This window comes from Oppia nitens, unplaced genomic scaffold, assembly GCF_028296485.1.
Source record: "Oppia nitens isolate AA-2021 unplaced genomic scaffold, nextdenovo-longstitch-racon4-pilon3 scaffold3_pilon_pilon_pilon, whole genome shotgun sequence".
NCBI lineage: Eukaryota > Metazoa > Arthropoda > Arachnida > Sarcoptiformes > Oppiidae > Oppia > Oppia nitens.
The window spans coordinates 9,965,090-9,978,915 of record NW_026533221.1 but is presented as its reverse complement, the minus strand read 5'-3'; the positions used below and the strand labels follow the sequence as shown (position 1 = coordinate 9,978,915).

General features: G+C 32.3%; 3 protein-coding genes across 3 annotated transcripts; 2 read left to right on the top strand and 1 right to left on the bottom strand.

Annotated features, from left to right (window-relative positions):
* Positions 1 to 618: 618 nt before the first annotated feature.
* On the bottom strand, positions 619 to 2,719 carry LOC128958269 (cytochrome P450 3A11-like; the record flags this gene model as incomplete). The annotated part of the gene is made up of 3 exons (XM_054304085.1): positions 619 to 2,044; positions 2,427 to 2,576; positions 2,670 to 2,719. Coding segments are annotated over 3 exons (1,626 nt in total), but the record flags the coding sequence as incomplete, so codon positions are not given.
* Positions 2,720 to 3,627: 908 nt separating this feature from the next.
* Positions 3,628 to 10,052, top strand: LOC128958267 (uncharacterized). Its single transcript, XM_054304084.1, has 7 exons — positions 3,628 to 3,679; positions 4,375 to 4,788; positions 4,888 to 5,294; positions 5,365 to 6,130; positions 7,731 to 8,422; positions 8,721 to 9,660; positions 10,036 to 10,052. Exons 1-7 carry the CDS (start codon positions 3,628 to 3,630, stop codon positions 10,050 to 10,052), a joined length of 3,288 nt encoding a protein of 1,095 aa, XP_054160059.1.
* Positions 10,053 to 10,949: 897 nt separating this feature from the next.
* Positions 10,950 to 13,444, top strand: LOC128957292 (segment polarity protein dishevelled homolog DVL-3-like). The gene is made up of 4 exons (XM_054303028.1): positions 10,950 to 11,553; positions 11,637 to 12,066; positions 12,140 to 12,751; positions 12,824 to 13,444. Exons 1-4 carry the CDS (start codon positions 10,975 to 10,977, stop codon positions 13,318 to 13,320), a joined length of 2,118 nt encoding a protein of 705 aa, XP_054159003.1. The 5' UTR covers positions 10,950 to 10,974; the 3' UTR covers positions 13,321 to 13,444.
* The last annotated feature ends 382 nt before the right edge of the window (positions 13,445 to 13,826 follow it).

Here is a 13,826-nt window from a genome sequence, read left to right as displayed (position 1 = left end):
AAATTAATATTTTTTTACACTAAATTAGTTTTGAAACTTTAGTCGACCTTAACATTGAAATATCAATTAATAATAATAAAGTATAGTTTTATACTACAATATTGCATAATTTGGGGGATATTTACTATCAATACATTTATAATTATCTATTAATTTTTTTTACTTTATATGCTATATATAAACTCTTAAAAAATTATATTAATTTAGGTTAATTTTTAACCAATAATACGATTATTAATACAAAATAGTAATTAAATAATAACTAAAATCAACAAATTTTATTCATACCTATAAAATTTAATATAGAGTTAATCTAATATTAACATATATTAATATTTATTTAATATAGAAACAAACAAAATAAACTTAAAAGTAAACTGTAATTTTTTTTTAATAAGTATACGGTTTTAAAAATATTATTTCTAAAAAAAATATTATTTAGTTCAATAGCTCTGAAAAATATGAATATTTATTTTTAAAAAAAAAACAATCTATTAATATATATTATAAATTTTAAAAACAAACAAATATATATACAAACAAATATATATTTTTCAACAAAAAAACCAAACAAAATCAATAGCTTATGTAGACTACAACAACAGTACAACTATACTGTTAGCGCTTCTCTATACCGACCACCAGACGATTGGTTTGCAATAGGAACCGACCCCTATTGAATACAACCGGTACATCAGTATCCGGAACCCGACTAAACCTAAACCTGCGGGTCAGTTGGGCCAATGCTAGCTTAGCTTCCAACAGTGCAAAACGCATACCAACACAATTACGTGGACCGGCACCAAACGGTAAGTAGGTATAGGGTATAAGCTTTGAACGGTTTTCTGGCATAAACCTATCCGGTTGGAAACTAAACGGATCGGGATAGTAGCCGGGGTCGTGATGTATAGCATAGACCGGTATTTCGGCTACCAAACCCTTTTCAATTGTTATACTGTTATGGCTACCGGTACCTCCCAGTCTAACATCGGCCATAGCCTCCCGATCCAGTCGTAACAGTGGCGGATAATGGCGCAACGTTTCCGATAGTAATGAATCGGTAAATGGTAGGCGCGATAGTACTTCATAGTCAATGTTACCGTCGGAGTCAAACACTTGCTGAGTCTCCTCGTATAGCCGGTCCTGTAGCTGGGGATTCAATGCCAGCTCATAGAAACAGTAGGCCAGTGTCGATGCTGTTGTCTCGTAGCCGGCTATAAAAAATACGAAACACTGGGCTAGGATTTCGTTTTCGGTTAACTTTTTTTCGCCCATAAAATCATTGGCCAGTGCCTGGCGTTTAGCTCGGAGCTCGTCCTGACCAGTTTCCAGTACGTGATGGGATTCGCTGGTATCGGTGCCGATCATCTCCTCCCGGTTCTCTACGTTAGCATTGTCTGGCCGTTCGACATCCATAAGCAACTGTAGAAAATCGTTGTATTTTAGTTGTTGGTTAGCTTTACGTTGATTAATCAGATTGCGTGAAACATCGATGAAAAATTTTGAATGATCCGCACCGATAACCAGTTTGCGTGCGGCTGTCAATTGAAACAGTCGACTGGGCAATGCACCTAACAATAGCATACGCCAAATGGGTGTAGTAAATGCTTTTGTTGCCCGTGTGGTAAACTCATTGTCCGGTTGGCTATAGGTATTGGTTTTCGTAGCGAATGCGCACCGGGCTATTACATCCATTGTATAGTTGCCCATTAGTTTTTTCAGCTCTACCTGACCACCACTGCCGCTGTCTACGGCACCGGTAGTATCCACCAACTGGTTGTCGATGTGTTTGATAAAATCCAGACAACATTCCCTGATTAAGGCATACATTTTACGCATCTTTCCCGACGAAAACGTTGGTGAAGCTATAGCCCGGACACGTTTCCAATGGTCATCCCGGGCGGCGAACAAGTTTTTCGTAATAATCGGATGTCGGGAACCGTTATCCCTGCGATTGCGAAACAAATGAAAATCTTTGACCAGTATTTGTTTGATTAGTTCCGGATCGGCGACCGAAAGGGCCGGTTTGTCGCCCGTATAGACACTGATTGATTAATTGAAAGTAAAGTAAAATTAATGATTATTTTTAAAAAATTAATATTTAGTTATATTAGTAATTATAAAATAACTATTTTATTAATATTACTATATATTTATAAATATTTATTAGTTAATTATGGGTAAATTGTAAATTTATTTTTACTATTTTAGTTAAATATTATATATATATAGATATTAATATTTGTAATTTATAATTACTAAATACAGTAAAATAAACTATAATAATAATTAAATAAATATTAATATTAAAAAAACTGTAAGTAATTAATCATAGATAAAATGCTAAATATATTAATATAATAATTATTTAAATTTTCAATAGAAACTAGATTAATAGGTTTAAAAAATCAATTATATATATTTACCCAAAAATTTGTCCATATTTTTTATACCATTCTAGTTCAACAGTGGACATTGGCCGTAAAAATCGGGATAATATATTACCGAAAATCGGTAACGGTTTGGGTCCAGAAATGTTTTGTGATTTCCAATAGTTTAGAGCTCGACTCCATTTTCTATAATTATAATATATTTTTCAAAAAATTAGTCAATAAATATTATTATTATTAAATATCTTATTAAATAATTTTTTTATAAATAAAGCTTACAAATAAAAATAAACTAAATATGATATTATCGTAGTGGTAGATAATAATAAAATTGAGTTAATTAATGATAAATTACTTAATAAAATCATTATTAATTGTTTTTATTTAAATAAATATATAATTGATTCAATTTTTAAAAGTAAACATAAATTCTAAATACAATTTTGACAATTTAAAAAAATATTGTTTTTTTAATACTATTTATATATTAAGTTTAAGTTTAAACTTTGTGTTAATGTTTATTAAGTTTTTTTAGAAAAAAAATTATCTAATTATTTTAATTAAAATTATTATTGCATTTTGAAATTTAATAAAAATATTACATAATATATCTATAGTGTACTCTAATCATCAAATAGATATAAGTATAAAAATAAGATATATAAGTAAACAAATACACATGTGATGGATAGTATGTATACATGTTGAATAATGTACATGTGCATAATATATATTAAAGTATCTACTATACTTTATAATTTAATACTATCTAGTTTTAAATAAATATTTAAATAAATAATATAAATGTAAAAAATTATATATGTTTAGCAAAATTTTTTTGTTAATTATTATTTAAATAAAAATAAAATAAACTCAAATGTAATTTTCTATAATATTTTGTATACTTATATATTTTTATATATTGTATATTACAATAATAATATTAAATAAAAAATTTTATGTACTTATATCTTATAACATAAGTGTATTGATTAAAGAACATTGATATACAGTTTTTAAAAATAAAATAAAATGTAATTTTTATTTTAATTACACACAAAAATAACTATTAATAATAATACTGTTAATAATTAATGTAAAATATTATTAGCCCTGAAACTATGTGTCTCATAAAATCGCACTGTGCTTATGTATGTAAATTACAGTGAGTGATAGTGGACCCAATGATTGTACTGTCCTTATACTGTACATTGATAGCACTACATGTGCCGGCAACATGGTGTTACCGTTGGCTGTCAAACTATATCCAGACATATACCTCATGTCAGGTCACTTAACCGATTATAGGCCGATAGTAGATATTGTAATCCAATAGGTATTGTTGGTGTTGTTGGCATCGGTTGTCCATCGGATCCTATGTTTGACGCCATTTTGGATTTGTTTTTGGGAATTTTTTATGAAAAAATAGATATTAAAAAAACAATAATATTATATATCTTTAATAATATTTTTAAAAATATTTATTACAAAAAAAACTAATTAACTATTTTATATCATCAAAACTATTGATAAATAAAAAAAAAGTTTTAATGTTAAATATCCAGTATTTTTATAGCATCTAAAGTCATATTGTTTTAATAATAAATACTATTGAATATTAAACAATAAAACAAGTGTTTTAATTTTTATACTTAAAATATGCTTTTATACTTTTATATGTATTTAACAATCTTACTATAAATTTTGTTTATTTTCATTATAAAACATATAAATGTATAAATTCATTACAATTGTAAATGAAATGTAATTTTTATTATATTTTTCAACTATTTATATTTATGTTTTTATTTCAAATTATTAAATTACATTTTATTTATTTAAATTATTATACATAATATAAAAGTAAAATTTAGTTTTAAATAAAAGTGAAAGAAAATTTAGATAAAAATGAAATTAATAATTACTACATTAGTAGTGTATAAGTTGTTATATTTAGTCAAAATTGCGGTTTCTTTTAACATAGAGTTTACAAAACTTGAAAAACTGTTGATAAAAGAGAGACAATCTATTGATGCCATCAATAGATTACTTCAAACACAAGCGACGACTGTTCAAAATGTCAGACAATTGTTGGTACAGTTTAAGACATTAAACACTGTTGCCAGCGGTAATGATATTGCTGTTGCTGATGATGATGATGGTGTTTCATCAGCATCGGGTCCTATGATGTTAGGCCATCCCATTGATGTCTATTTATTGATTCGTCGACTGGCCGTCGATTGGAAAGATTTAAACAAATCGATTGATGAGTGTATCCGACTTTTACGGGAAGTCCTATCAATTCAAATGGTTGTCGATATTCAATCACTTGATATGTGGCAAAAACTTGATTATATTGGTAATCGACAAGAGGTTATCAGTGATAATGATTTTAATGGTAAGAAAAAGTGATTTATTATTATTGTTATTAATAAAAATTTCTGAATAATTAACTAATAGTTTTTTGCTAATAACAAACTTTTCTGTTAAAACTTAGATGCTATTGAAGGTATGAGAGATTTGGTTAACATTTATGATATTGATATCAAATCATTGGCTACCGGTGTTATTAAATATAACACATCAACTAATGATATGAAAAAAGTTATTACAAATAGCCGATCATCGGTTGTAGTCTCGCTAACAGATTTTGATTGTTTTATAATTGGCAAACAATGTTACGACAAGTTTGAATATAACAGTGCCCGACAATGGTTTGAGGCGGCAATTGATAGGACAGACAACAATAGGACTAACAGTGCACTGTTGGCTGATATCTATGAACACATGGCTTACTGTGAGGTCCGTACTGGCAATTTGTCGAAAGCACAGTCATTGATAAACAAATCAATAGAGATCATACCTAATAAAGATAACATTGAGACCATTGTTGGGAAACTGGAGGTAAAATAATAATCAAATAGCATGTATAGTATAAATGTTTTGAAGATATTATAACATTTTTACTACTTAGGATATGTACAATGAATCTCAAATCATGAAACCGGTAGTCAGTGAACAACAAATGTCCGGCGAGTTATGTCGCGGTGACCGACAATTAGATTTATCAATTCAGTCGAAACTACACTGTCGTTATCTTAACACTACAAACATACCGGCGCTACGATTGAGTCGTATCAAAGTTGAGCTCATGAATACTGTACCAGAGATTGTAGTTATACACCAATTTCTGACTGATCGCGAGATTCAAGAGCTGAAATTGTTGGCCAAACCTAGACTCAAGCGCACAACTGTAGCATTGGGCGGAACGGGTCTATTTGTTACCGATCGTCATCGGGTGGCTGAAGGTGGTTGGCTGGCCGACAGTGAGACACCGGTTATTCAGGGTATTAGCCAACGAATTGCGGCAATTACCGGTTTTGACATTACTGGTGCCGAACAGTTCAATGCTATCAAATACGGTGTGGGCGGCTATTACGCCCATCATTATGATGTCTACGTTGACAACAATCTTCCACTAACTGCCCGGGTGTACTCAAAACTATTGAATCGAGTGGCCACTTGGATCAACTATTTGGATGATGTCCAGGCAGGCGGTGCTACAGTGTTTCCGTTGCTCAATGTAACCGTATGGCCAGAAAAAGGTGCCGCACTTTTCTGGCATAACCTGTACCGATCGGGAATTGTCGATATGATGACCTATCACGGCGGATGTCCAGTGCTGGCCGGTAGTAAATGGATTGCCACCAAATGGATACCCGAATTGGGACAGGAGTTTCGTAAGCCCTGTGCTCTGGATATTGATGGACCGAATTTATTATTATAAATTTTACAATTTATTTATTTTGAAAAAAATTATGTTTTAGCATTGGCTAACCAATTATCCATATTATAAACTTTAACGTATGTAAAATATTGTCTATATTATTAAAAAAAACTATAGGTTTATATTAAATATTTAATTCAATCATTATTTTAGTTTTTTTAATTAGACTTTATGAAAGTATATTTTTTGTAGATAATATATTGTTGTGGGCGGTTTGGTTTAACTTATGGATCAGTTGTCTAGCGTGGGTCGGTATGAGATCAACAACCGATAGTTTCCATCAATTCCCACAACGGTATCAATTGATCGGTCAAAGACTAATCAACTAATATTGAGGATCACTTGAAAGGCACTTTATGTGTCAATCAAAGTGATATACAGATCTGCAGAAGTGGTGACCAGAGTGTAGGCCAGGGATCGATCCGTAGTACTATTGATAACTTCTATAACTTGTATGAATGGCCAGCGAAATGGTAGTCTTGAAGTGTGATCGATCAGCCAATGCTTGATGAAGGTATGGTAGATGTGGTGATCGATCCAGTGATGTGGTTAAGACAATGATTTACACACAGTTTCAGATATAATACTTTATTATAATATTCACAATTCAAAAGATAATTAAAACAATGGTTAGAAGGTATGGATAGTGGGACTATCAAAGCACATGGATGTGTATAATGGAGTTATGGTATGAATGGCACTGAAGGCCGGTATGTACTGACTGGGCAGTATGGGTAGCAGTGACTGTGACTGAAGTAGAAGTGCACGAGAGAGAGTATACTATGAATACAGCAGTATTTATACTGTATTTGAGAACAAGTATGTATGTGTAGGAAAAGTGGAGCTATTGGTTGGCTGTATGTATGTGAGGTCAGTGATCGATCAACTGGTGCCATGAAGACGATCATAGAGCGATCACTTCTAGGAAGAGGTCAGGTATTGATCGATCAAATCGATCAACAATTCAAAGAAAGGATTAAAAGCATATAAATAGGTTTACAATAAAAATCAAAATAAGTTAAAAACAAAAAGATTAAAATATTATAATTAAATTAAATATAAAATGGATTTCCTCAACAATATAATTATTTTAATTATATTAATAAATATAATTTAACAATTTAAAGCTAATTAAAAAAAATTTTAAGCAAATAATAATAATAATAATTATTATTATTATTATTATTAATACATGACCTTTAATTTTAAATCTGTTTTTTTATTTTACAGACAATTTTAATTACTTTTATAGCATAGAAAGTACACACATATACTGTATTTAGTAAAATAAAAAATATGTTACAAATAGTAAACCATATAATCATAACATCTTTTTTCAGTCAAAATTGTATTTCAAACAATTGTGTTGTATTTATAAAATTTTTATATTTTATTTCCACTGTTTTCTAATCAATATTTATATATATTGTTTAAATAATGTAAAATGTTTATAATTTATCAAACAATAGCTAATCTAACTTATAGTTTATTTATATTATTCACATTATTATATAGTGTTATACAATGTTTTAATACAAACTTTACAAAACTAGAGACAACACTTATACAGGAGAGCTCATGGATTCAAACTGTAGAGCAATATATCATTGCTGAAGATCAACGACTTTCACGGTTAAAGTCAACGATCGATGAACTAAAACGCTATAATCAGTTGGCCGTCAATGATGGAGATGCATATCTATCACATCCGATAAACCTTTATCTACTTATCAAACGATTGGCTAGAGATTGGCCACAAGTGGACAGCCTATTGGAAAAGTCGACCCACAATGGGCTCCGGTATCGTGTAAATCCTGTACACATCGATGAGTTGACTGATGCGGCCAATGGTTTGCTTAAGTTGGCGGACACCTACAAGCTAGACATTGCTGCCCTGGCTAACGGTACGGTGCGTTTTTGGACAGAATCGGAAGGCCGGGAGATAACGTTTGGGCCGTCGGACGACACACATAAGCTAACCATTTCTGATTGTTATCTGATTGGAAAACAAGCATTTAGTTTTCGCAACTATCAAATTGCTATTCAATGGTTCAACGAGACCATCAAACGGGTAGATAATGGGACATCTAATTTGCTTAAGTCGAGTATAGCTAAATATTTGGCACTGTCCTATTATAATCTGGGCGATTACTATCAGGCTCGACAGTTTATCTATGAAGCCAATGTATTTGCCGATCAGCTAAGCAATAAGTTTCAGTTTAATCAATTATTTGCCGATTTAATTGTAAGTTTTTTTTATTACTCGGTTTTATTTTTATTACTAATATTACATATAAGTTATATTTGTATATAAATAGTTAAAAATCCTAATAAACATAAATATTGATTGTAAAATAGTTTCCAAAATTATTACCGGTAATAATAGTATTTATTAAATAATTTCAATACAAATTATTTAATAAATACTATTATCAATAATTTGGAAAATATTTTACAATCAATAAGCAATTATTGAATATAAAAAACTTGTTGAAAATAATGTATTAATTTTAACATTTTTAAATTAATATTTTATTTTTAAGAACAAAGTCATTGAAGATGAAAGCAATGTTTACGAAGACGAAGATATAGATGACAATCAATACAGTGATGAAACTGAAGACAACGACACAACAAATAGCTATTCCGAAGAGACTTCGGAAAGTCAATGGTCAGCATCACAAACACCGGATGATCAACAACAACAACAACAACAACAACAACAACAGCACAAAACACAAGAAGTATTGTATGCTATATCACAACAATTGTGTCGAGGAGTCAAACGTATGAACAGGACATATGAGTCGCGATTGAAATGTCGTTATTTGGACACAACTAGCCGTCCGTTTCTTCGGCTGACGCGAATCAAAGTCGAAGAAATGTATGACAAGCCAGAGATTCTGGTGTTTCATGATTTTCTCTCACCAACCGAGGTGTCAATCATGAAACTATTGGCCAGACCTCGACTGTCGCGATCGACAGTGGTCAGTGAAACTGGATATATAGTGGCCGAAACACGGGTGGCGGAGGGCGGTTGGCTAACTGAAAGAGATCATCCAATTGTCCGACAAATTACGAGACGTATTAGTGCTATTACTCGACTGAACGCCTATAGCGCCGACCTATATAATGTCATCAAATATGGTGTCGGCGGGCACTATGCACACCATAACGATGTGGCCACCTCTAAACCGGGCGGTGCCTATTCGGGTCACGAAACGTACGCCGATTATCTCAATCGGATCGCCACATGGGTTAACTACCTGAGCGATGTTGACGTAGGCGGTGCTACTGTTTTCCCTAATTTAGATGTTCGGGTTGAGCCACGAAAAGGCTCGGCATTGTTTTGGTATAATCTGAAGAGCTCCGGGTTTATAGACTGGGATATGCTTCACGGCGGGTGTCCGGTACTGGTCGGACACAAATGGATTGCAACCAAATGGATATACGCCGACGGACAGGAATTTCACAAACCGTGTCGTTTGGATAAACATTATTATAATTATTTAGATTAAACTAAATAAAACTAATTAAACATAACTTTTTTTTGTGAATCATATCAATATATCATTTAATTTATATACAGTTATATATATGTTAATTAAAACAAATTGTGGCAATCGTCTATTTTTTAATATCTAAATTAAGTACAGGTAATTTATAATTGTTAATTACCGGTAGTATTTGGGGGTATTGTTGTTAAACTATTACAAATTAAAAAAAAAGTTTTTTAATTACATAAAATTAATTATGGTTTTTACAATTAGTAATTATGTGATTTTTAATGTTTAATACAAGTATACAGTGCACGTACAACTACTTGTACAGTGTATAAATTACATTTTTTTATATCAGATAACTACAGAAAGTAATGTTAACTGTAAATCATTAAAACTTAATTTATTAATCATTCAAATTTTATATTAATTTTGTATTAAAATATTAAATAATCAATTGTTTGCATTATTAATTTTGTTTGTTTGTATAAATATAAAATATTAAGATTTTTAATAACTTTTTTACATAATATTTAAATATAACTTATTTATAACAATGTATAAGTGATGCGATGAGTTATCTATATTTTTTATGTCAGTAAAATTCAATAATTATTTTGTTAAATAGTAAATCGTTTTCAATTTAAGTTTTACAACTTTTTTCCCTATTGTTTGCATTTAATACTTACGCTAATCATTTTATTTAATAATTGAAAAAAAATATTTATAATGAATCTCATGGACTATTTTGTTAATGTAATTAAGTTTTTAAAAATTTTAGTAATTAAATAAACACATTACTATTTAAATTACTTTTTAAAAAATAAAGTTTAACATATTTTTATTTGACGTATTTTATTTATTAGGATTAATTTATTAATATATAATATATATATATTGAGTGCATGTTAAATATTTATAGATTAGATTTTATATATATATATATATATACAGTTTAATGTAACGTAAATATAACTTGTTTTGTTACACATGTGTTAAAAACCCACTATCAAATATAAGTCACACCCATTCATAGCATTAACAATACTAACATTGATGACATGTATAGAAATACATAAACTAATACATTATAATAATAATACAGCCATTTGTTTACAACAAGTCATATATACAGTAAAATACAATACAATACACACTGTATTTGTATGTATTGTATAATGTTTTGAGTGATTTGTTGTTAATAAACAATTTGTTTATTATTATTATTATTATTATAGTTATAATAATATTAATAATAATATTATTATATATGTATTGATGTCATAAACCAAACGACATGACAATGCAGTCGTCAATTGTGTCGTCAGACGGCGATCCCGACGGCAGCAGTGGTGGCGGCGGCGGCGGTGGTGGTATCGGTAGTGGCGGACCGGCCGACTCGTCCCGTAGTTGGACTCAATGCATCTATCATTGCGACGATGAAGAGACACCATATCTGGTGAAGATACCGGTTCCTCAATCGCGCATAACTTTGGCCGACTTTAAGGCCGTACTGTCCTCTGCGGGAAACACTCATTACAAGTACTTTTTCAAGTCGTTGGACGCAGATTTCGGTATTGTTAAGGAAGAGATTATTGACGATAGTTCGCGGCTACCGATTTTCAAGGGACGTGTAGTGGCCTGGATAACACCGTTGCCGTTGACCAGCGATGCCGAAACTACTACGTTTGTGGACAGCGATGATGACGACGACGACGATGATGATGACGACGAACTGACCAGTCATATATCGACGACAAGTTATGAGACAAATAGCCGCATATCGACCACAACGGATGAGACGAGTGTATCGCGTATTCACGATCACCGACATCGTCGCCGACGGCGCCGACACCGTATGCCTATTATGAGTCGGGTATGTTATGAAACAACTGTTTGCCAATTGATAGTCTTAACTAATCTATTGCTATATTTTTGTCTCTCAATATATTGTCGTAGACTTCATCCATAAGCTCGATAACAGAGTCGACGATGTCTTTGAACATAATTACTGTTACACTAAACTTAGACACCGTTTCATTTCTGGGTATATCTATTGTCGGCCAAAGCAATAAAGGCGGTGACGGCGGCATTTATGTCGGCTCAATCATGAAGGGCGGTGCAGTCGCACTGGACGGTCGCATAGAGCCGGGAGATATGATCTTACAGGTAAATGACGCAAACTTTGAAAACATGTCCAATGATGACGCCGTACGGGTACTGCGAGAAGCGGTTCAAAAGCCCGGACCGATCAAACTGGTTGTGGCCAAATGCTGGGATCCCAATCCGAAAGGCTATTTCACAATACCGCGCACCGAACCAGTGCGGCCAATAGATCCGGGAGCGTGGGTGGCTCATACCGAAGCTGCCCGGGCAAATCATTATACAGGTCAGTCATAATTTATCTAATGATTACGGTATGTGGAAAATTTATAATTGATTTTTATTTTATAATTATATAGAACAAGATTATCCTCTAAGGCCTCCATCTGTATCAACACTGACATCCACATCATCTTCTGTGAACACATCGATACCAGAATCTGATCGGCAATTGATAATGGATTCGCAGCACTTGTCTGTCGAGATGGATATGATGATAATCGCCAAATCGATGGCTAATTCCGATTCGGGTTTGGAAGTCAAAGATCGTATGTGGCTTAAGATAACAATACCGAATGCATTTATCGGCTCTGATGTAGTCAACTGGTTGTATCAAAATGTTCACGGCTTTCAAGACAGACGCGAGGCTCACAAATATGCCAATCAAATGCTCAAACAAGGGTTTATTAAGCATACGGTAAACAAGAATTCGTTTTCCGAAAAGTGCTATTATGTCTTCAATGATAATCTACTGGACCGCGAGTTTGCCAATCTTAAGATCAACGACCCGGATCTACCGCCACCACCCGATCTGCCGGTCAGATCTATGATTCAACAGTACACTGGTGCAGGCGGTGGTGGCGGCTATGCGCCCCCTTTTATGCATCCATGGGGTTCGGGCGGCGAAATTCACAACTACGGTATGTTTGGAGCCCAGCCCTTCACTGATGGCAGTGTTCATAGTACTTCAGGTATGAGTTTTGTTGATGAAAAGGCTATAAAATGATGTCTAAATTAAACTTTATTGTTTGAAACATTTTTAGCTTCAAGTGGACACGACAGTGTTATCCACCGGCGCAATGATATTTCATTAATGGGTGAGCGCCAAAGCGCCAGTCCCGGCGCTAGTAGTGACTTTGACGATATGAGCCAACGAAGCGGTCCTATACTACTGGGAGCGCACCAAATGCCGCCGACACAGCACCCAAAGCTACCGATGCAGACCTTTTCTAATCCATTACAACAACCACTACTACATCCAGGAGCTATAAGGCCGTTGCCGTTGATAAACGGCACCGACCTATTACACAACAATCACAACTTGTTGCCTGTGATGGACGGTGCTAGTGATCAATCGTGCATCAGTGGGGGCGGCGGTGGCGGTACCAGTTCTACACATTCTGGAACCACTATTAACACTACTAGGGATACGGAAAAGCAGCAACAAATGGATGGCCAGTCCAGCGATATAAACGGTAGCCGACAATCGTTTCGTATGGCAATGGGAAATCCATGTGAATATTTTGTTGATGTCATGTAATGTTTAGGAACTGTTAATTAGATCTAAACATTTAGGAAATACTATATTTAGTATTTGATTTAAAGTACAGTATATTTCATAATATACAGACAATGCAATAGACAGTGTATACTCTTTTTTTTTAAATAATCATTGTTTGATTGTAATATATTTATTGATCTTTTTATTTTAAGTTATCAGAAATTATGGTTTGAATTAGTCAATCAATTAACGATTTCAATATTTATATATATACTGTTTAATTTAAAACTAATTTTTTATTTCTATAATTACGATAATAATTTTTATATTTTAAATTAATGAATTCCTATATAAAGTATACAAGGTATATATTGTACTTAAAATTTTGGTGGATAGGTTTGAATATATATGATTAACTTAATGATGCATGGTTAAAAAAATTAATTAAATTTTATAGTTTATTTTAATTGAATTTAGCTATAAACTTAAATTTTCAACAAAGTTGTCTAATTTTGTTGTATATTTTTTATTGTTTTACATTTGAT

What these genes read in the sequence shown, in the direction of transcription:
- LOC128958267 (XM_054304084.1), top strand. Translation starts at nt 3,628, where the DNA reads ATGGTGTTACCGTTGGCTGTCAAACTATATCCAGACATATACCTCATG. An exon ending in AGACATATACCTCATGTCAG is followed by an intron (nt 3,680 to 4,374) that starts GTCACTTAACCG and finishes CTTTTAACATAG; the next exon opens with AGTTTACAAAACTTGAAAAA. An exon ending in CCATTGTTGGGAAACTGGAG is followed by an intron (nt 5,295 to 5,364) that starts GTAAAATAATAA and finishes TTTACTACTTAG; the next exon opens with GATATGTACAATGAATCTCA.
- LOC128957292 (XM_054303028.1), top strand. Translation starts at nt 10,975, where the DNA reads ATGACAATGCAGTCGTCAATTGTGTCGTCAGACGGCGATCCCGACGGC. An exon ending in GTATGCCTATTATGAGTCGG is followed by an intron (nt 11,554 to 11,636) that starts GTATGTTATGAA and finishes ATATTGTCGTAG; the next exon opens with ACTTCATCCATAAGCTCGAT. An exon ending in CCGGGCAAATCATTATACAG is followed by an intron (nt 12,067 to 12,139) that starts GTCAGTCATAAT and finishes ATAATTATATAG; the next exon opens with AACAAGATTATCCTCTAAGG.